The sequence below is a fragment of the Coffea eugenioides genome, chromosome 5 (assembly GCF_003713205.1).
Source record: "Coffea eugenioides isolate CCC68of chromosome 5, Ceug_1.0, whole genome shotgun sequence".
Lineage (NCBI taxonomy): Eukaryota > Viridiplantae > Streptophyta > Magnoliopsida > Gentianales > Rubiaceae > Coffea > Coffea eugenioides.
In genome coordinates, this window is record NC_040039.1 from 37,473,485 (window position 1) to 37,494,602 (window position 21,118).

The following is a 21,118-nucleotide window of genomic DNA, read 5'->3' on the forward strand; positions in this document are numbered from 1 at the left end:
TCAAAATAATAAATACAATATTTAATATACATATGCCTAGCCACTTGTATTTGGACATGCGTTAAAAATTCATTGACCAATTTGTATTCAAAATTCTCATATATATGTTTTCAATCAATTTTTTTCTTTCACTTAAAAGAAAAAAGACGCTTGAAAAAATCTTGCTTATTTTACTTTTACAACAGTAGTCAAACTTGCTAAACATCTATAATAATTTATTACACCTTTTAAGAGTATGTTGTTTTCCTCCCTTTTTTTTCTTTTTTTTTTTTGTTGTTGGTGTTCTCCGATTGCTACTTTTTTCTATTTTTTAATATTTTGTGTACTTAGAATAGAGTTTTAAATTTGTTCTAATTGCATTCTTTTAATTTTCTCTAACTTGTTTTATTTCATTGTTAATAATTCCTCATTAATATTATAATACAACAAATTAGATGTCTCTTAATTACATTTTCAAGCATAATATAATCTAGAATTCAATAATTTAAATACATAAAATATTACAACTTACAATAAAGCAGATATGAATAGTAAAGGTGTTAAATAAGTTGTGACAAAAATAAGTTTCAATCAATTAGTAGTATTAAAAAGTATAAAGTAAACAATTTTTTTGGCTAATCTATTTAAATGTACAATTTATTATCTAAAATTTGCAAATCAAGCAATATAAAATATTATTCTATTTATGTTGTGATTCCAAGGAGTTTAATAAAGTTTAATAAGTGAGTGTGTGTGAAAGTGTGTTTATGTATGTGAAAAAAAAAATTTGTGTGTGTAAATATATAAAAGAGAGTTTATGTATCACAATGTATTAATTAATATTTGAGAAAAATGCAATTTTGGTACCTAAACTTTGACGCATGAGCGGTTTTAGTCCCCAAATTTTGGACGAAAACAAATTTGGTACCCGAACTTTCAAATTTTGAGCACATTAAGTACCCTTGACGATTTTTTCCCAAATTGTTACCGGAAAAAGCCATGTGACTGTCACGTGTCCGGCCAAAATGGAATAAAAAAAGGTCAAAATGCAGTTTTGGTACCTAAACTTTGACGCACGAGCGGTTTTAGTCCCCAAATTTTGGACGAAAACAAATTTGGTACCCGAACTTTCAAATTTTGAGCACATTAAGTACCCTTGACGATTTTTTCCCAAATTATTATCGAAAAAAGCCATATGACAGTCACGTGTCCGGCCACAATTGTATAAAAAAAGGCCCAAAAAATATCAAATGCCATTCTAATACTAAGTATTAAATTTAAGGACTAATAGCGTAATAAAGAAAAAATCCAAGGACTAAATAACATCACATGAGTCAACAAAACCCAAGAACCGATACAAATGAGCTCCAATTCCAGACAAATTTTGTGACTTGATTCTTAGATTAATGAACTGGAATTGGAGCTCATTTGTATCGGTTCTTGGGTTTTGTTGACTCATGTGATGTTATTTAGTCCTTGGATTTTTTCTTTATTACGCTATTAGTCCTTAAATTTAATACCTAGTATTATAATGGCATTTGACATTTTTTGGCCTTTTTTTATACAATTGTGGCCAGACACGTGACTGTCATATGGCTTTTTTTGGTAACAATTTGGGAAAAAATAGTCAAGGGTACTTAATGTGCTCAAAATTTGAAAGTTCGGGTACCAAATTTGTTTTCATCCAAAATTTGGGGACTAAAACCGCTAGTGCGTCAAAGTTTAGGTACCAAAACTGCATTTTTTGCCTTTTTTAATTCCATTTTGGCCGGACACGTGACAGTCATATGGCTTTTTCCGGTAACAATTTGGAAAAAAAATGTCAAGGGTACTTAATGTGCTCAAAATTGAAAGTTCGGGTACCAAATTTGTTTTCGTCCAAAATTTGGGGACTAAAACCGCTCGTGCGTCAAAGTTTAGGTACCAAAACTGCATTTTTCTCTTAATATTTAGATCATATTTGGGTCATGAGTTTGAGATAATCCAATATGATTCAATCCAAAATTACCTAATCTAAAGTTGAGCGGGTTAGGTATAACTCATTTAAATAAAAATTCAATATCAACCCGTCCAATTGTCACGTATAGTCAAATCTAAATGTTCATCTAAGCCCAATGATTTACATATGGCTTGGATCAATTCATGCATCTCAATAAATAGATTATTTTTCTGGTTGTGCCATATCTTTTTCATTTAGCAATCAAGTCCAATTATTCGATGTCAAAAGCACTAATTGGTGCGTGTTTAGTGTTTAAAATATTTTTGTAAACACAAATGCATATTTACATACCTTAATAGTTAAACCTTTTCTGATGGTATAAATTGCTGTTTTAGATGGTACATTTGAAAATAGAAAAAAGAGTGAAAAATGAATGTTATGTAACACATACCTATACTTATCTAGTATAAGAAAAATTAAAAATACTAAAATTGTGGCATATCATTTTCGCACTAAAATCATTGAACATTGTTTTGAAAATCGAACTACATTGGCCCAGTTAACCATGAAACAAGTATTACACTAATCCAACTCTATACCATCCCCAAAATAAAGAATAAAGAAATTGAGCAAAGCCAGCCAAAACCTGTAAAAACAGACATTAATGGAATTGTACATTGTAACCTGATATATGGAAGTACCATGTATATATGAACACAAATAAACAGTGCCATTGATTTATTTACAATAAAAATGTTGACTTTAATAGGTAGAGAGTATGTTAAGCAATTGTGGATTTTTCCTCCACATCTTTATAAATTGATAAGATTTAATAGAATAAATAAATTACAAATGACATATTCATGTTATCATATTATTTATAGATTGTGTTTTTGAAAAGCATAATTGGAGAATTTATTTTCTTATGCATAAACTTTTGAACAAAGCCCCCAAAGAAATCAAGAAAAAAGCAAGGGACAAAAAAAATATTAACAAAATCCATTAAAACCTTATATTCTCTTCATTCTGAATTCATGCCTCCAAGCCTATGATTCTTGAATAACAAATTTTTGAAAAAGCTAAGGAGGATCAATGAAATGGTTGAAAATTTCAGAGTTAAAGACCAAAGGCGAGATTGGATGGTCTCTGTGCAAAAAAAGTGCAAGAGAAGAGTTAAAGCCTTGTCCATTTATTAACTATTTTAAAATAAAGAAATGAAAAATCTTGCAGTGTTCTATCTTCCTCAATCAAATAAAAAGTTTCAAGTCAAGATTTTATTGGCTCTTCGTATTTAAATTTTTTTATAATGACTAAAATATAATCATGCAAGGATTGCAAAATCTAAAAAGGGTCTTGAAAACATCACCATCAACAAAATTACCAAGTCTTATTTGATCAAGAGCTTTATCATTTAGCTTTTGTTTGGAGAATGGGTTATAGTTAATATGGTATTGTAGCTGCAACAATAACATTTAGTATCAGAAAAAAATAATTATTAGTAATGGAAAAATTTTTATGACATGCTGGAAAAAGATCTAAGAATTGTTAGAACTATTTAACCTAAGTGAAAGAAATGATCTTATGATAAAAATAAAAGCACGAAGATATGTCAACACAAGTAACAAAAAGTAATTTATTAGAAAGAATTATCGAAATAAGGCCAATATCTTTTGATACTAGAGGCATTTCTTTGGTCCTTATACACGTTACTGTTCGATGCTAATAAATATTTGAATGAGATAATTACATAATACTCCAAAATAATAAAACATGTGATTTTTCCACAGCCCTCCTTATGTTTTTTTTTTTCCTATGGCATGTTGTTTATTAAAAAAAATAATATCTGATTTAGAATTATAGAGAACAGATTCACAAGGTCAAAATAATTTTTAACTTTTATCTCATGTTAAATTTTTTGTTAAAAATTCAAAAGCATGATTAGTAAATCTATTATTAATTATATATATATAATCACAAAAACAATAAAAAGTAATAGTAGGGCAGAGGGGGAGCACCTGCAAGAGTAGCAGGACAGGGCTACGGGCGATGGTAATCGGGGATGGAACAGGGAATAGGAGCTCTCCCACCCGGTGCCATTACTTTAAAAGTTACTTATCCCAAGTTAGAAGATGAGTCATCCTACATTATCAACTTCGTAAATTAAGGTATACATCTTTCATATATACGAGTCTTTTTCCTTTAATCTCTAATATAATCTCTTGGACTCTCCTTCCCTCTCTTAGATTATGGATAATTAAATACTGCTGCTTGAGGAAAAAATAACTAAATCTTGTCTACAATTAACTAATTGTCGAATCAAATTGAAATGAATTCTCATTGAACAGTGTTTGGATAGTGAAATTATCTCAAAAAATATTTCGCTTGCATCATAAACACATTTCTCAATCCATCTTTTTATATTCTCAATTAACTTTTTATTTCACATACATCACATCACAAAAAGTGTTACAGTAATTATTTTAAATAATATTTCAAATAATACCCTATCCAAACTGGGAATAAAATTTGTTCGACTTTCAGCCTGTTTACTACTCATCAATGCACAAGGCAGGCGTGGCAGATCTGACGCACAGAATTCCACGCCTTCTCAATTCGTCCCTAATTAGATGAAATAAATGTAAAAAGGAAAGAAAGTTCCAGTCATCGCTCACTCATTCAGCTGAGCACAAAGCCCACAAAAACACACACACAAGAATAAACAAAAATACACACATAGAAACACACAGTAGGAGATCGGAGACAAGATGACGGAGGCGGTGGTGAGGGGCAAACCCGGAATGGCAAGCGTGAAGGATATGCCGCTTGTCCAGGACGGCCCACCACCGGGTGGGTTTGCCCCGGTTAGATACGCTCGACGGATCCCCAATTCAGGGCCCAGCGCCATGGCCATTTTCCTAGCCGCTTTTGGTGTTTATTCCTATGGCATGTACCAAGTCGGTAAAGGCAACAAGATCCGTCGGTAAGGCTAATAATGTTCTTAAATAAAGTTTTGGTCTTTAATTGATTTGGGTTCTTCTTGTCTTCTAATATTCAGAGGCTTTGTTATGATTTTTCTTTAATAGATGAATAATTGTGGTATTTTGGACTGTAAGAGAGTAGAAATGTGGAAAATACGTGTGTGTCTTTTGCATGATTCAGAATTTGTTATCAAGTTTAGGGCTTCAATTAGTTTGGGTGTCAGTTCTTTCTCTCTATTGCCCATTATTTGTTGGTTCTAGTATGAATTTTTGGATATATAGGATTATATTATTGGAGTTTTGGGCAGAAATAAAGTAGAAATTTGCAACTTTTTTTTGGGAGTGTATGGAGACTGAATTTTGTGATCATGGACTCAATAAGCCTGGAAATGTTGGAAATGACCTGTAGGCTGCTGATAACTTTATAAGCGTTATTGGTTCTACTCATCCTTATTTTACACGTGTCTTATGTTGATGATATGCATAAGTATTAAATGTGTTTCATAACTTTTGTTAGTTAATATTAGTGAGCTGGTGATTGAAATTTTGCTTAAATTGGACTGGCTACAGAATGTAAATCTTATTGCAAATACAACGCTTTCTGGTTTGACGTGCATTCATATGCATAGATACTGAATAGGTTATCCTACTTGAAGTATTTGTAAAATTCGCCATGGTGCGATTCACTACCAAGGTAATGGGAAAGGTCCTAAGCCCATCAAAAGAAGTTTAGGTGCATAAGAATCCTCCCACACATGATTGCCCTATTGACTACTAGAAGAAGAACCTACTAACACCCATCTTCTTCTTCTTTCTTTTTCTTCTTCTTCTTCTTTTAATTTTTAACAAGGAGTTAGGATGTCGATCTTTTCTTATCAGTTGAAGCTGAATGCTGTAAAAGAGAAGTATGTTTCTAAGATTTGTGCTGGAGGAGGAAGTTGGTTTTTGAGTCTATCTACTGTTGTACATAGTTTTTCCTTCCACAAGGTATACGTAATTAATAGTTGTTGTTGCTGTAAAGTGAGAACAGTAAAAAACTTTGACGATTCCACACATGCTTATTAGTGGAGAATATTTCTAATTCACATCCCTTATCAGAAGACATCAAACACAACAGAAATCAATGTCGTTTTTGTGTAGTTATTTTAGATATTTAACATTTCCCGCATTTGCTGCACTTACAATAGGGAATACATGATCTCCAGTTGTACCCAGGCCTTATCTGCAAACTACTGAACAGTTAATGTTTCTGATGCTTGGAAGTTATTAATGTAAAAGCTCTGGTGATGGTGGTTCTCTTTGTAGGGCTTCTGGGAAATGGCTGGGCTTTGTTGTGTAGGTCTTAGGGTTAGTCTACTCAGAGCCAAATATTGTAATTTTTATTCTGGCTTGCTTTTCCTTAACAAGCTTGAAATCATGTTAGGGTTCATCTTGATTGTTATTCATGCCAAACTCAGTTCAAGCTTAACTAGCTTAGTTTACTTTCATGTAAATTTCAAGTTTTATGCTTGAGCTGATTCAAGCCGAGCTTATAGAGTCAGCAAACAGTAAAACCTGCTTAAGCTTGCTTTGACTGGTAGATGAGCAATGTCAAACAAGCTCTTATTGAACCAAACTGCATTTAGTATCTTTCAATCCAAGTAAATGAGCTAAAGAGGGTGGGGGGGGGGGGGTGGACATTTTTTAAGAATGCAAAAGGTTTAGAAGAAAAGAAGTGGAAGAGAGAAGAAGAGGAAATTTTGAGAATTGTGGTGCAGTGGGATCAATGCTCCAATTTAGGTCGCTTTAACCACAATACAGTTCAACACATCGGTAGAAACTTTATTGAGACTGTAGCTACTTCTACAATATTTTATCCAATACTTGAAGCTTAGAGTTGTTTGATTCGAAGAATGTGGTCCACAATTTCATGCTTCATATGATGTGGTCTATATGATGTGCAGACGATGTTGAACTATTGCTAAGAGCAACTTATTGTTTGTGAATGTTTATGTAGAAGATCTGTTACTTTGGGAATATAAAGTGCAATAGTCTCAGTTGTACTCCAAGCATTATATACCTGTTTATGTTTAGCAAGAGATGCTGGCAATATTCTCCTCATTCCTGGTGATTTAAAACATTGGGTCCGCTTTGGGGTGTTTTAATAAAAGTTTTTGAAGTGGTGTTTTAGGAGTTTTTTAATGTGTTTTTGGGGTTTGGTTTTTAGTATGATAGGAAATTTATTTTTATGCCCCTCTACGCACCACCTTCCCCTCTTTCCCTTCCCTCCTCATCCTTCCACTGCCATCTCCCTCCATCCACCACCTCCTCCCTTCTCCCTCTGCCTCTCCCTCTCCCTTTCTGCCAGCTACCCTCCTCCATCTCCCTTCTCCTCTCTCGTTCCCACACTCCCCTCTTCCCCCACCCCAACCACCCTCCAAATCAGGTTTGAAATAGATCCGGAGGGGGATGGGGATGATTGGAGGGAGTGGGAAGGAGGAGGGAAGAAGGATAGAGGGGAAAATAAGGGGGAAGAGAGATGAGGGAGGGGTCAGGGTGGTGTGCAGGGAGGAGGGGTGGCAGGGGTTTGCGGAGGGATGGTGGTCAGGGGAGGGTTGGGGGGAGGGGTGTTGTAGATGTTCTTTTTCTTTTTCTTTTTGTTTTTTGGTGTTTTTTGAGTGTTTCAGGGAGGATCACTGTAGATGTGTGTTTTGGCAAAATTTTATTTTGCTAAAACAGGCCATCCAAACAGGGCCAACAATTCAAAAGTGTGTATAACTGGCTAGACAGCCTAGAATGTTTGGAATGGAAAATGAAAGAATTATGTTAGCTTGATCTATATTGATATCTGCTGGCTACTTGCCTTACCTATATACTTGTAACAAATTTAGAATTGAATGGAATAGGATCTCAAGACATATCTTTGCATAAATGTTCTGTCTGACCAATAAAATAAAAAATCTAAATCTCTCAGACTCAATAGATAGTCAACTAGAAGAGAGAAAATTTCTTGAACTCAATAGATAGTCTTGGAAAGCAGTAAAGAAATGTGGTCAACTGCCATATCAGGCTGTTTTACAATAGACTTGTAGAGATGTATGTAGAACTTCCTGGAAGAATAAAGGAACGTTTGAGCTGTGTTGCTGATACTACCAATAAATTGACACGAGATAGATGGCAGAGGTGGTTTTGGATGTTTGTCTATAGTAATGTTATGGTTGACTTCTTTTTAAAGACTGAAAGCAGAAGTTGATTTCTGTATCACCATTTTGTAGCTGGTTTTCTTCTTCCCAAATTTTCACTGCTGTTGCTACTTTTTGGGTATATTTGGATTTAAGGAATCAATAGTAGAAGAAAGGAGAAGACTAGGAGATTTAAGATCTTGTGTTGGAATCTGTTTGAAAGAACCAAATGAAATGCAAAGAAAGGGAGGCATAGTTTAATCCTTTACATCTTAAGTTGTGTTTTTGTCAGAAATGGCATATCACTCATACAAGTATTTGATGAATATTTTATCGAGTACATTCCTGATTCCTTTTTTTGTCCTTCCATTTTATTCTTTCCTTTCATTTTCCTAAAGTCATGCAAACTAGTTTGTAGAAACCGCTCTTCTTCCTTTTACTTTCAATCTTTTTTCCCTGTTGAGCGGGATGGTATCATTTACTTTAGCACTAGTCTTTAGTGTTGGAGTTTTACTCATAAGCGAATTTATTTTTCATCCATGTAAATAATCAGTAGTAAAACTCATGATTTTTACCTTCTCTGCCCACAAAAAAGGAGTTACAGATGAATGTTGATTTTGAGAACCAAAGCCGGTTTTACTGAATTCCGCTTGAAGTAATACAAAACACATTAATGTTATGTGCATTATGTGCTGACAGTTCTTGCACTATGTAGGGCACTGAAGGAAGAAAAGTATGCTGCACGCAGTGCTATCTTACCTCTGCTGCAAGCTGAAGAAGATGAAAGGTGAGTAACTTCTGTTGAGGTTTTCTCCCAGAACACACTGAATGTGCCCCTCTTGAAGTTATTGCATTTAACTTGATGACTTCCCCATTAATTAATTTATGTACTGGCTTCTCTTATCAGATTTGTCGAAGAATGGAAGAAATATCTTGAGGAAGAGGCTAGAATAATGAAGGATGTTCCTGGATGGAAAGTAGGTGAGAATGTCTACAACTCAGGGAGATGGATGCCTCCAGCTACTGGCGAGCTCCGGCCTGATGTCTGGTGAGATTGCGGCCTACCAAGGCATTTAACAGCTAGAGCAGTGTTCCATTTCATGGGAACTTTACATTCCAGTTGCCTGCCTTGTCAAAAATAAAGATGCATCTGGGAATCGTTGTTTACATGTATTCACATTCACGAGACAGTTCTGTTGTCAAAATGTTTTGATACTCTTTCCATACACTTGAATGAATGCGTTGTGCACAATCATGGCCCGTTTTTGTTTTTGTGCAAAGGGTTTGATATGGTAATTCCTACGGTCGAAGTACCTAGTTTTGCATGTTGCAGAATGCACTAGAACGTTGGTTGTCAACTGATTCAATGCATTATGCTGACCCTTGGATGACTTGAGATTCATGCTACAAGTATGCCATAGATGTCAAGTGCATTAAGAATTAAAAAATCGATTCACTGAGAAGGAAAGAATAATTTTCCAGAAAGTTGTAACTTATTCAAAAGCTCACACAATAGCCTATGACCAGTATGAACCCACGTTATTCTTCTCCAAAACCTTTTTTGAGTAATTTGGATATGGTGACTGACCAAAATTTAAGCTTACATATGCATATATCAAATTATCAATAGCAGAAATATGCTGATGGGTAAGTGTTGTAAAAAAAAAACTATACATCTTTTATTTTGCAGTGTCCGCGTGGTTTTTCTTCCAATAATAACACATTGCAAAATTGATTCATCCTGCTAATTCGCCTGTACCATGCATTGTCTATATCGTATTGAATCTGCCTCTCTACTTCTTTTTTTTTTTTTTTTTGCCATGAGCAGATGCAATTATCGACAAAATAGAGTGAAAGTGGAGAAAATTTTGTTAGATTTTTTGTTTAAACTTTCTTGTATTTCAAACTTCATTAATATCAACTGCCTTAAAGTAAATTATTTGATATAGTATTACAGTAGTTGATGTGCTTTCCTATAAACTAGTTAACGATTCTGATCTAAGTACGTCAAGTTTTATGGAGCATTTTCAAGCTCTCTTATTAAATGAGTTCAGTCTATGATTTTAAGTGTCCAAAGTTTTAAGAAGCATTTTTTTTTTAATATCGTGGGCATTAGGTTGTTTGTGCTGTTGCTTTTATGCCCAGTACTATGTATTTCTGTTTGTTTCTCTGATTAAAGAGTTTTTGAGTTTATCACCTTTTGCAGATTAATTTCTGAAACAGGCATCCATCTCACTTGTTGAAAGCACCTATTAACCTTAAAAAGACCCCTCCAGGAAAAACAACTACAGTTTTGATTCCAAGATAATCTGTTTTTCGATTCAATGAAGACACCAGGATAACCTAGTTTGTGCAACGGATCTTCTGTCTTATTTTTTATATCACTCTCTTTCTACTTTTTATTATATTGCCGTTTCTCCTTCATAAATAACATATTTTTTTATATTTTCTTAATGTCTAATAACTATTAATTGAGCAATACACAAAATTCAACAAAACTCAAAAAATCAAAATGCATAATAAATGAGATTTTTTTTTTATGAATTTCTATGTATTTTTAATTTTCTATTATATATTACTTTTTTGAGACTGTGGTATTTATTGTTTATTCAATTAATAGTTATTGGATGTAAAGGAAATAAAAAAGAACTAAAATATGATATTTATGAAAGAAGAAATAGTAATATAATAAAAAGTAAAATAGAAAATGTGATAGAAGATCCGCTGGGTAGTTCATCGCATGTTAGTTGCTAAAGCCCACATGGCTTTTTAGATATTAAACGGCCGCAAGGTATCTAGAAACGTTAGGGACCATATTTAGTTTTATTGAAATTTTGGGGATCACATTGGTCAAAATGGTAAACATGGGAGCCTTGAGTTATTCCCATTTAAATTTCAAAAATCATTTTGATACACTACTAAATTTTAGAGCCACGTATTTAGTCGAGAACATTTTGATGTAGTAGTCGAGTCTGATCAATTTTCCCCGGTACTAAACATTTGTTTCAAAGCAGACATCCCTCCTTATTTCTTAAAATCCCAAGCTCCCAATCTTCTCTTACAGAAAAAAATAAAACAAAAAAGAAATTTTTAGAAAATATATGTTTTGAAAAATATCTAACATGCTTTTCAAACGTTGTATTATCTTACACTGCATTCTTTTTTTTTTTTAATAAAGTGATATACTATTATAGCACAGTTTTACTGTGCTTTTCCAAAAAAAATATCAACGATGAAAATCTTTCTTAGATGAACATGTGAAAATTAAATACAAGTATGAAACCAATACTTAACCAGTTAACCTTAAAACAACAAAAGTAGTTTCATATTCCCCAGCTTGATCTGCAAATCTGCACAAACACAAATACCAGAGCTGCAGACTTGCAAACTATGGAAGATGGAATCCCATATTTTCCTTTCCCAAGTAACCCTTTCAAGAATGACCAAAAACATAAGACCACCCATATGCTACATACCAATTCTCCTATTCCCCACTCTATTTTACCTCCACTCCCATGTATGAAATCCAAGAATCCAATACCCAAAGCAGTCAAATTTACCATCAAAATGGTTGTGCCAGGCACAAAAACCGGTGAATTATCAAATGTGAACCTTCCTGGCTTCTCATCACTCTCTTCAATGCTTGAACTTTGTTCTTTCTTTGTAACTTCAAATACTGTCTCAGACAACCTCAGGATCTTGAATATGACACTAAGGAATCCGCATAACCATGCAGTCATGGCAATTATTCTAGCCATTCTATGGTTATTCCACCATGATTTTATTGATTGATTTGTTTGAATGTATTCTGATACACAATACATGTTAAAGATCACAAAAATGGAAATTGGTATTAGTATGGCTGGTTCGTTCACCTGCATGTTCAAAAATTAATATGTTATTAATCAAGAATTTGAGCCCCATAAAAAATCGTAAATAGGCCTAACAATTGCATAGCATCTATTTTTAGTGCCTCATATGAAAATGATGCATTAAGATCCCTACACATTGAAAGCTTAAAAATTTGTCCCGAATCACTTTTCCAGCCACATTTGTCTATAAAAGTGTCATGTTCATACCACGTGCTAATGAATTGATGGGTAAAAGTGGAAGTAGACAACTTTTATCAAGAAAAATGCCACTTCATACCATATTCTCGTTTCATATAGCTCTTTCTATCATATATATTAGTTAGGAATCAAATACAACTAAATAGTTGAAAGGCTTAAATATAAAAGAAATGAAAGACTTGAGGGGCTTTATTTCCACATTTCAAAATCAGAGTTAAGAAATCCATGCTTTATTATCCCTTTCCTTCCGTCCTTTCGAGTATATCTCGTTAAAAACTTAAAAAGAAATGTGTTTATGTTAGCTATAAAAAGCTACAATTTGCTAATAAGTATACGTACATAGATAATGGATATTGAACTCTTCATCCACCCTTGTGCATATCTCGGGAAAACAAAGACAAATATATATATATATATATAAATGATTAATTTTATATCACTATCAGTGTATATATTATCACCATATATATATATTTGTCTTTTTTTCCCAAGATATGCACAAGGTGGATGACAAGTTCATTCAATATCCATTAGCTATGTAAGTATACTTATTAGCAAATTGTAACTTTATATAACCAACATAAACACATTTCTTTTTAAGTTTTTAACAAGATATACTCGGAAGGATGGAAGGAAAGGGATAATAAAGCATGGAGTTCTTAACTCTGATTTTAAAATGTGGAAATAAAGCCCCTCAAGTCTTTCATTTCTTTTATATTTAAGCCTTTCAACTATTTAGTTGTATTTGATTCCTAACTAATATGTATGATAGAAAGAGCTATATGAAAGGAGAACGAGAAAAAGGAAAATAAATAGAAAGAATATTTTGCAAAACAAACATGGGCTGCCTTTACCTTTGGAAGGAAATTTGTGTTGGTGAAAATGCAACAAGCAGGTAGAGCAGCATAACATATTTCGAAAATGGACCTTGGGCCCCAAAGAAGGAAAAGGAGATATTTCAAACATTGCCTGAACTCCAACTTTCCGAACAGAGTTCCGAAGAATGGGCTTTTCGGAGTCAATAGTACTTCAAGAAGTCCAGTAGACCATCTCTTTTGCTGGATCAGTGTATTAGGCCCACATGATGGAGCACTCCCAAGAAAGCCGTTTAGGTTGGTCCTCAAATACATTGTTCTCCAACCTCTCCAATGGATATTAAGCCCAGTAAGTACATCTTCTGTTGTAGATCCATGTATCCAACCAATCTGAAAATGTATAGAAGAGGACAATGGTTCATCCATTTGGGATTTGTGTCAAATTTGACTGTAATTTATTATAAAATTTGAAGAAAAATTGTGTATTTAGGGTTTGGAAAAAATATAAAAAATTCTTTTTCTTTTTCTTTCTTTTTTTTCCCTTTCTTTTCTCTTTCTTCTCTCTCTCCACACCAGATCTGCTCTTCCTTCCCTCTCATCCTCATTGCCATCATCGCCAGTTGCCATTTTTCTCCATCTCTCTTCCCCTCCCTCTTTCCCCTCCTCCTCCCTTCTCCCTTTCTTTTTCTCTCATCTCTTCTCCCGGCCCCATTCTCCTTCTTTCCACCTTTCCCTGCCACCCCTTCTCCCGCCCTCTTTCTCACCCTGACGCAAGGGTGGGTGAGGAGGAGGGCAAGGTAGGGGTGGGCAAAAAACCCCGTCAACCCGATTATCCGAGCGATCAAATCCAACCAGCACCAAATTTTAGGATATTCAATCCGATTTCTATCAACGGAGTAGATGAGGGTTGGGTACCCATAATATTCGGATACGGATATGGGTCATAAAAATAAAAACTTGCGGGTATCCAACTCAGGGGTATATTATATAAATATTAAAAAATATAGGGACAATTTTATAATTTCTTAAGTTATTAACCCTAAAGCCTAAATGAATCCAATGATTTCATTTTCCTAAACTGGGAATGCTATCACTGAAGATATTCTACGTCATGTTGAGATGAACCAGTTTGGTGAGACTAGCCAGGTTGTCTCCTGGAATTCCACCTTGTATATGATTGGAGGAGACGTCGAGCAACATCAATGTAGTCAAGCGAAAGAGGGGAGTGAGGACAGCGGAGGGAACCACAACCGGCTGATCAGTAGATAGCATAGGGACAAAGGAATCGAGAAGCAATGCAACCACCATGGGTGCTACTGAGGAGGAGGAGGAGGAGGAACTGGATTTACTGGTGATTCTGTCCCAGAGGCAACAACAAACGTTGAATTCCATGATTCAAAGCCAAATGTGGAAGCTAAGGTGGATGAGGAGTTATAGTGGTGTGAGTGATATTAAGCAAGGAGAAGGGATTACTTTTGATGATCAAGACAAGCGGAGGACGACAAAATGAAGAGGCTTAAGAATCCCAGTAGCAACCATAGCGTGGAATCAGAATTTGGAGCATTCCAAGTTTCACCCACCACATCAAATAGGGGTGGGTACCCTATGACCCACCCTTTTTTTTGGGTACCCGGAGACAAGCATAACACATTAGGATAAAAAAAAATAGTAATCTGATAAGTTAGGGTCGGGTCAACCACTTGCCGTTCAGGACGGATACTCGACTCGTGCCCACCCCTAGAACAAGGGGGCTGGGTGAAGAGAGAGGTGAGAGAAGGGATGGTAGGGGAAGAAGGGAAAGAGGAAGAGGGGGGAGAGGTGAGGATAAGAGGAGACGGAGGAAGGAGAAGGGGAAGGAGAGACGAGGGAAGGGAGGGAGAGAAAAAAAAAATTGGCAAGGAAAGATATGGTGGTGGCAGAGGTGCCAGTTGGCGGAAGTGCCAATGGAGGATGGTCGGCTTAGGGGAGGGAAGGAAGGAGGAAGGAGAAAAAGGAAAGAAAGGAGAAATTATAAGTGTTTTGAGATATTCTGAATGTGTATTAAAAAATTTGCGGTGTTTTAAGAGGGTTCTTATAGACAAAGTTATTAAACAAAACTTATCTATTAAAACCAGTCCAAAAAAAACAAGGTCCCAAGCAGACCCAAGATAAGCTCACCAAACTCAGAAACAACAATAAGGTTCTTCCATCTAGTGCTAGATAACAATAGTTTCTTCCATTCGGTACCATGACACAAAGCGAGTTATTTGCCAGTAGAGTATAACTATTTTTGGAATAGTGTTTGTAATTCAAGATTAGGTGATAATTTCAGAGTTCAAATGGTGGGTATATATATATATATATATATATATATATTCCCTTGCACGTGCGTGCACTTATCTTGTATCCTTAATGCACCAAATTTCAAAAACCTAAACAATATTGTTGTTTCATTCCTTTATGAACTATGGATTAAGTATGGCCTCAAAGTTTAATTTTTTTGGAAAGGTAAAATTAAACCAGAAAACTTTCTAAATGTAAGGAGAACTAAAAAATATAAATGTGCATGTTATGGACGTATGCGTGTATGAATAGTCAAAAATAAAAATAAAAACCCATTAAGTTTTACCATCTTAATATTTCGTTTATAGGGTGAAAATGAATGAAAAGGATGAACAACAAATTGTAAATTTTGTTTATAGAATAAAAACAAATGAAAAGGATGAAAGTGCAAATTGTAGGTAAAATGTTCTCACCTCTTTGCCCCATGCAGTACCATATTCATAACCACAGCTAGCAACTAGGCATGCCTCATCAATGGATTTGGAGATAGATTCAGGACATTCTGCAGTTCTGGTTGATGAAGATAAAGCCTGAGCCACAAATTTGTTGAATTTTGTGGATTTTCCAAAAGTTTTCTCTAAATCCCCAATGTTCATCTTTCCTGAGAATAATAGTGCAATAGAATGTCACAATTCCATTGTGTGTCATATTCGATAAAATGACAAAGTGACTTTTTGTGAGTCATATTCGCTTCTGATAATAAAGGACTTTCAAGTGGGAGCATGGGATTACAAGTTTAATTCTATCTAGTTCAAATTGATTCATATAATTCTTATTATATTTGAAATAAATTCATATAGTTTTGATGTAATCGTCAACTTGTTTCTATGAGTTGACAAATTCAAATCTATACTAAAATTATACAAGTTTATATATATATATATATATATATATAAAAGTTGTACAAATTATGCAAATTGGTTTAAATTAAATGGAACTTAACTTGTGATCCCCTAATCCTTTCAAGTGATTCTCAAAAATTAAATATTAGTCCTCGGTTCAGCACAATAAGGTCATCGCTTTCTGTGAGGTAATTAAAAGTTCTATTCATGGTTTGAGACGAAAGAAGGAAGTAGCAATTCCTTTTCCAACTTTGGCCTTCTCACTTAAGACATGTTCAAATGAATTTTTTGTTCTTGTTTCTATGTTTCTTTAGCACTCCTGAGAGGTATATAGATATTTTTCTGTACATGTAGGAGTATTTATTGTACAAAATAATCAACAAAAAATGCTTTCCAACGTGAAATAGATTATCCTTCCAATTGATGATACCCTAGTGCATGAAAACAAAACAAAGGTGACAGCTAATAGCTTTCATACCATGGCCTGATTTGTCCTCTGGTGATGAACCATATATGACTTTTCTTCTATGAAAGCATCCTGTCCCTCCGTATAAGGGGCCTTGATGCCCAGCCATTCCTCTCCCCAAGTACTGATTAAACAACATCAAACAAAATGGAGTAATTTTCAAATGGCATGTGGCAGACAAAGTGAAGTAAATTACAAAGGGCATTTGTCAAACTCACTTCCTGACATTTTCTTGAAGACTAAAGCATTGCAAAATAAATAAATAAATAAATAAATTGCTCTAAACTCCCTTGAAGTTTGTCAACTTTGTAACGATTTCTCTTTTTCATTTGAAACGCTTTTTCTTTGTGAGTTTTTAAAATATCACTGATCATTTGTAATTCTAAATACATCTAGGAATTAAAAGGTAGAACCAATATGTCTTCAAATTGTTATTATAAGCAGAAGAGGGTATATGTATTTTTTTTGTAGGGAGCTAGTTTTTCACTTTCATTTTCTACGACATTTGTAGGAGTAAAACTTCATAATAACAAATAAGTTATTCTTTTGTTATCAAATTCATTTTCTAAACTTCAACATTGGAGAAGATTTATAACATCATAATACTTGAGGGAAAAAATGTTTAAGTCAATGTTTTGAAAACCGGACCGAACCGGCCGGTTGAACCGCGAACCGGCCATGGCACCGGTCCGGTTCAATGCCATAGTTGACTTTGTCATAAAACCGGTCAAGAACCGGTCGAACCGTAAAAACCGCTATTGAACGGTTTTCAACCTCCTTTTTTTTTTTTTTTTTTTTTTGCAAAATGTAGCTATCAAGATTCGAACTCAAGACCTTTGTAATAGAAGACTAATGAATTAACCGTTGCACCATCACATCTTATTAGTTTTTTGATAATCTATTTATATAAAATAACACTCATATTCTTTTTTCATTTTCTTACAAAATCTCATCCTCTCATGGCTCTTTCTTTTTAATTTTCAACTCTCTCTCTCTCTATCCTCTTTTCTTTTGTCACTCCCTTTTTAATCAATCTTTTATTTTTAATTTATTGATGTTTTCTTCAATTCTTTTAATTTTGTTGTCGTCCATTAAATTGAAAAAAGTTTAAAAAAATAATTATTTTTTTTTAACCCAAATTATTTAATGCCACAAACACTCACTTTTATCTCATTTTTTGTTTCTTATCAAGTTTACATTTCTATTTTCGATTTTCTTGACTTCCTTTGAACTCCAAACTTCCTTTTTTAAATTGCAATCTCTAAATCCCAAAACGTAAATTAAAATTTAAGTTCACAATATCTAAATTCTTCATAGACATGAATTTTGTATAATTTCAAAATATTGTGATATTTTTGGGTTGGATTTAGATATAATTGAAATTGAGATGAAATTTATTTGTTTTAACTTATAATTTAAAAAATATTTTTAAAATCCAAGTTATTAAAAAATATAAACTTTTCATCATATAAAGTATTAATTAGTCCATTACATGTCTTATTTTGTACATATCATATATTTATATAAAATTTTTTAAAAATTCCATTGAACGAGTTGAATCAGTCCGACCGGTTGAACCTCGACCCTTTCACTTACCGGTTCAATTCAACGGTCCGGTTTTTAAAACATTGGTTTAAGTATGATTTCAAAAAAACCAAAAGGAAGAAGTATTAAAACTTTGCTGGTGGAATGATGAGATTTACTTACTTTAATCGTCACAACCATTTGGTTTCCGAAAGGGTCATCCTTCAATCCATCATAGAACTGTTGGGGAAACTGCACAAATCCGCAGTCCGTTTCATCCTTGACACCAAGAAGAAGACACATTGCATGCAGGACAACTTGTGGATTATTGGCAAACATGTCACAGTCTACATTCAGCATGAAAGGAGCATTTGTCATCACACCGGAGACTCTTGCCTATGGAAAATTTCCAAAGTAATTTATCAATATTTATGCACATTAATTTTGGTAAAAATAAAATAAAATCTCAAATAAAAATAGAAAATTGATTACTACTCTAGTAAAATTTTGGTTTTACCAGAACATTCATTGCTCCTGCTTTGAAATGGTGAGCATGATTTGGGCGCTTTTCTCTGGAGATGTAGACAATATGAGGCAGCCCATCTGGAAGACCTTCCTTGTTCTCCGATATTACCTACATTGCATATTGTTTAATTGGTCAACATGTCACATTTACTGTACAAGTAAACTTCTTTTCACTTGAAAGTTTCCTAGTGCACCATATAGTTACTAGAGTGGCCACTAAATTTCATCTTAAATGCCTTTTGAGCTCCTAAAGTTTACAAGTAACACGAGTTCTTGAAATCTTTTTGGAATGGAACTTCCGGTCTAAAACATTGTTAAATTATTTATAGGCAAAGTAGAAATTGGTAGGATACAAGCTGCAATTGTCTATTGTCTGATAAAGTTTTGGGCTAAAGTTCTATTGGAATGAAGTTTCCACAGGTGTAACACTTTAAGAAAATCAAAACACTAGAATGACGCTGGCTATGCTTAGAGACTAAATGAGTAAATCTCAAAGTCCCTATTCATTCAGATAGAATACCAAATTGGTATTTAACTTGGCAACTTGGCATAGGTTAACTTCCATTCACAAACTTTAGTTACAAATATATGCTTGAAATTTACATTCACAGGTGAATTGTTTTTGCAAGGGTTTAGGACGCCAGGAAAATATAGGAGATAATGTACAGAAAAACAACCTTGATGATGGTTGGATGGCTTCTCCTGTCAATGTCGACAAAAGCTGCAAAATCTCCGGTGAGTTCACATGGCACAGATTTGTGAGTAGCTTCCTCAATCTTGTGGCAGAGCCGTCTGTATTCGTCCTAGAGGGTAGAGTCAAACACACGCACTAATCGAACCATGCAGGAGTCATCAGGAGAACGATCAAAGGTAATTTAAGGGAGGCTCACAAAGAGATCATGTTTAGTTAATTGGTAATCGAATAGGTTCTTGTGAATCTTAAATCCAGAATAAAGATCTCACGATCTTTCGACGTGGGATAGAAACCCATCCCTCCGCGTACTCCCTGATTTATATGATTCATCAGCATCAACCCCTTTTCTGAGAGTTTGTTCCCCTTTTTGCCATTTTCTCCCTTCGTCCTTTTTTTTTTTTTTTTTTTGGCATCTTGCATTTTGTCCCTTTCTTAATTATAGTTATGTCGTCTTCGTTTGCACGATGGAAATGTTAGTTTTACTTTTGGACATATTTAAACAGCCGCATCTTTTGACTTTTCTGTATTTTTTTCCCTTCTAAAATTCCCACAAAATGGAAGACAATTAACCCTTTTTTGTTCTACTCTTTGCTCTCCTCCATCAAAATAATTTATCTCTTAAATTCACCAACTTGGCCTAGTGTTTTGCATTGAAAACTAGCATATGGCACAAAAAGTAAATTTGCCTTATATCTTTTACTTAGAATTTAATCCGTAAAATATTCAGGAAATGATACGGATTAAACTATTGAGAAACTATAAATCTCACACTCTCTCATGATCAAGACACACTAGAAAGCTTACAAAAGGAAAACACTCAACTTCAGAGAGAAAGAAATAGGGACATTTTGTGACTTGACTTCCAAGTTCTTAACTGCCATTTTCAAATGCCAAGAAGGACCAGCTAATTTTCTGAAGTTTTTTTTTCTGAACTTATCAAGGAGCAATGGTCTAGAATGACTAACCATTTTACACAATCTAATTAAAAAGGGCTACCAACTTAAAATTACCTTCATTATGTTCCAATCTTCTTGGAATTCTGATGAACTATTTCCGGTGAACAAATTCTGGTCGGAGAAATACCGAAAAGGAGCTCTAACAGGAACATTATACTTCTTACAAAAGGGAATCCAAAGCTTAGCAAACTCGGATGCTTCCACAAGACAAAAGTAAGTAAGAGGTGAAGCTGCATCATCAGACAAATAGCATGCTAATTTGTTGGTTGGATAATCCATAGATAAGAGTGATATTACTGTGTTAACAGTAATAATCGGTGGCTCCAAAACAGGATCTGCCGTTGTTACAAACATGTCCAACGGGGGCAGCTCCAACTTCCTGTTATCCCACCAAAAACATAGAAAATAACACATATAAGCAAAAGAAAACGAATCACAGATCAAGAAATACTATGCATATATGTATTTAAGGTTTTAGCTAGGCACCGTTGCAGAAGGCGTTCTGGGTAGGTTTTGATGGCAATAGGGTTCCATTTGATGTTGACGACAAGAATCCAAATAAAAGTGAACCATGATTCACACAAAAGAGCTACGAGCCATATGAATCCATGGTTTTTCAGATGGAGAAGGCGATAGCCAAGAAGGGAAAAGCAAAGAAAAAGAATTGTAAGTTCAATTAATCTTGGAATGGTGTTTTTAAGATGTTTTCGTTCATAGAGAGGAAGACCTTCTGTTTTGGACATTGCAAGGATAATGGCGGAGACTTCTAAGATGGCCTTAGCAGATGGCGATGGAGCTTGTTTTCACCACTACGCTTTAGTTGTGTTGATAGGCCATATATTATTTA

The 21,118-nt window shown here is 34.3% G+C and overlaps 2 protein-coding genes across 2 annotated transcripts; one reads left to right on the top strand and one right to left on the bottom strand.

The window, feature by feature from the left end:
* The first annotated feature begins 4,586 nt into the window (after positions 1–4,586).
* LOC113770275 (NADH dehydrogenase [ubiquinone] 1 alpha subcomplex subunit 13-B) lies at positions 4,587–9,329 on the top strand. Its single transcript, XM_027314694.1, has 3 exons — positions 4,587–4,898; positions 8,773–8,844; positions 8,965–9,329. Exons 1-3 carry the CDS (start codon positions 4,684–4,686, stop codon positions 9,107–9,109), a joined length of 432 nt encoding a protein of 143 aa, XP_027170495.1. The 5' UTR covers positions 4,587–4,683; the 3' UTR covers positions 9,110–9,329.
* Positions 9,330–11,380: 2,051 nt separating this feature from the next.
* On the bottom strand, positions 11,381–20,640 carry LOC113771536 (cellulose synthase-like protein H1). Its single transcript, XM_027316112.1, has 8 exons — positions 20,326–20,640; positions 19,299–19,424; positions 18,614–18,730; positions 18,280–18,492; positions 16,585–16,696; positions 15,678–15,865; positions 12,982–13,332; positions 11,381–11,932 (listed from the first exon to the last, which is right to left on the bottom strand). The coding sequence occupies exons 1-8, from the start codon at positions 20,623–20,625 to the stop codon at positions 11,381–11,383; spliced, it is 1,959 nt and encodes a 652-aa protein (XP_027171913.1). The 5' UTR covers positions 20,626–20,640.
* Positions 20,641–21,118: the final 478 nt, after the last annotated feature.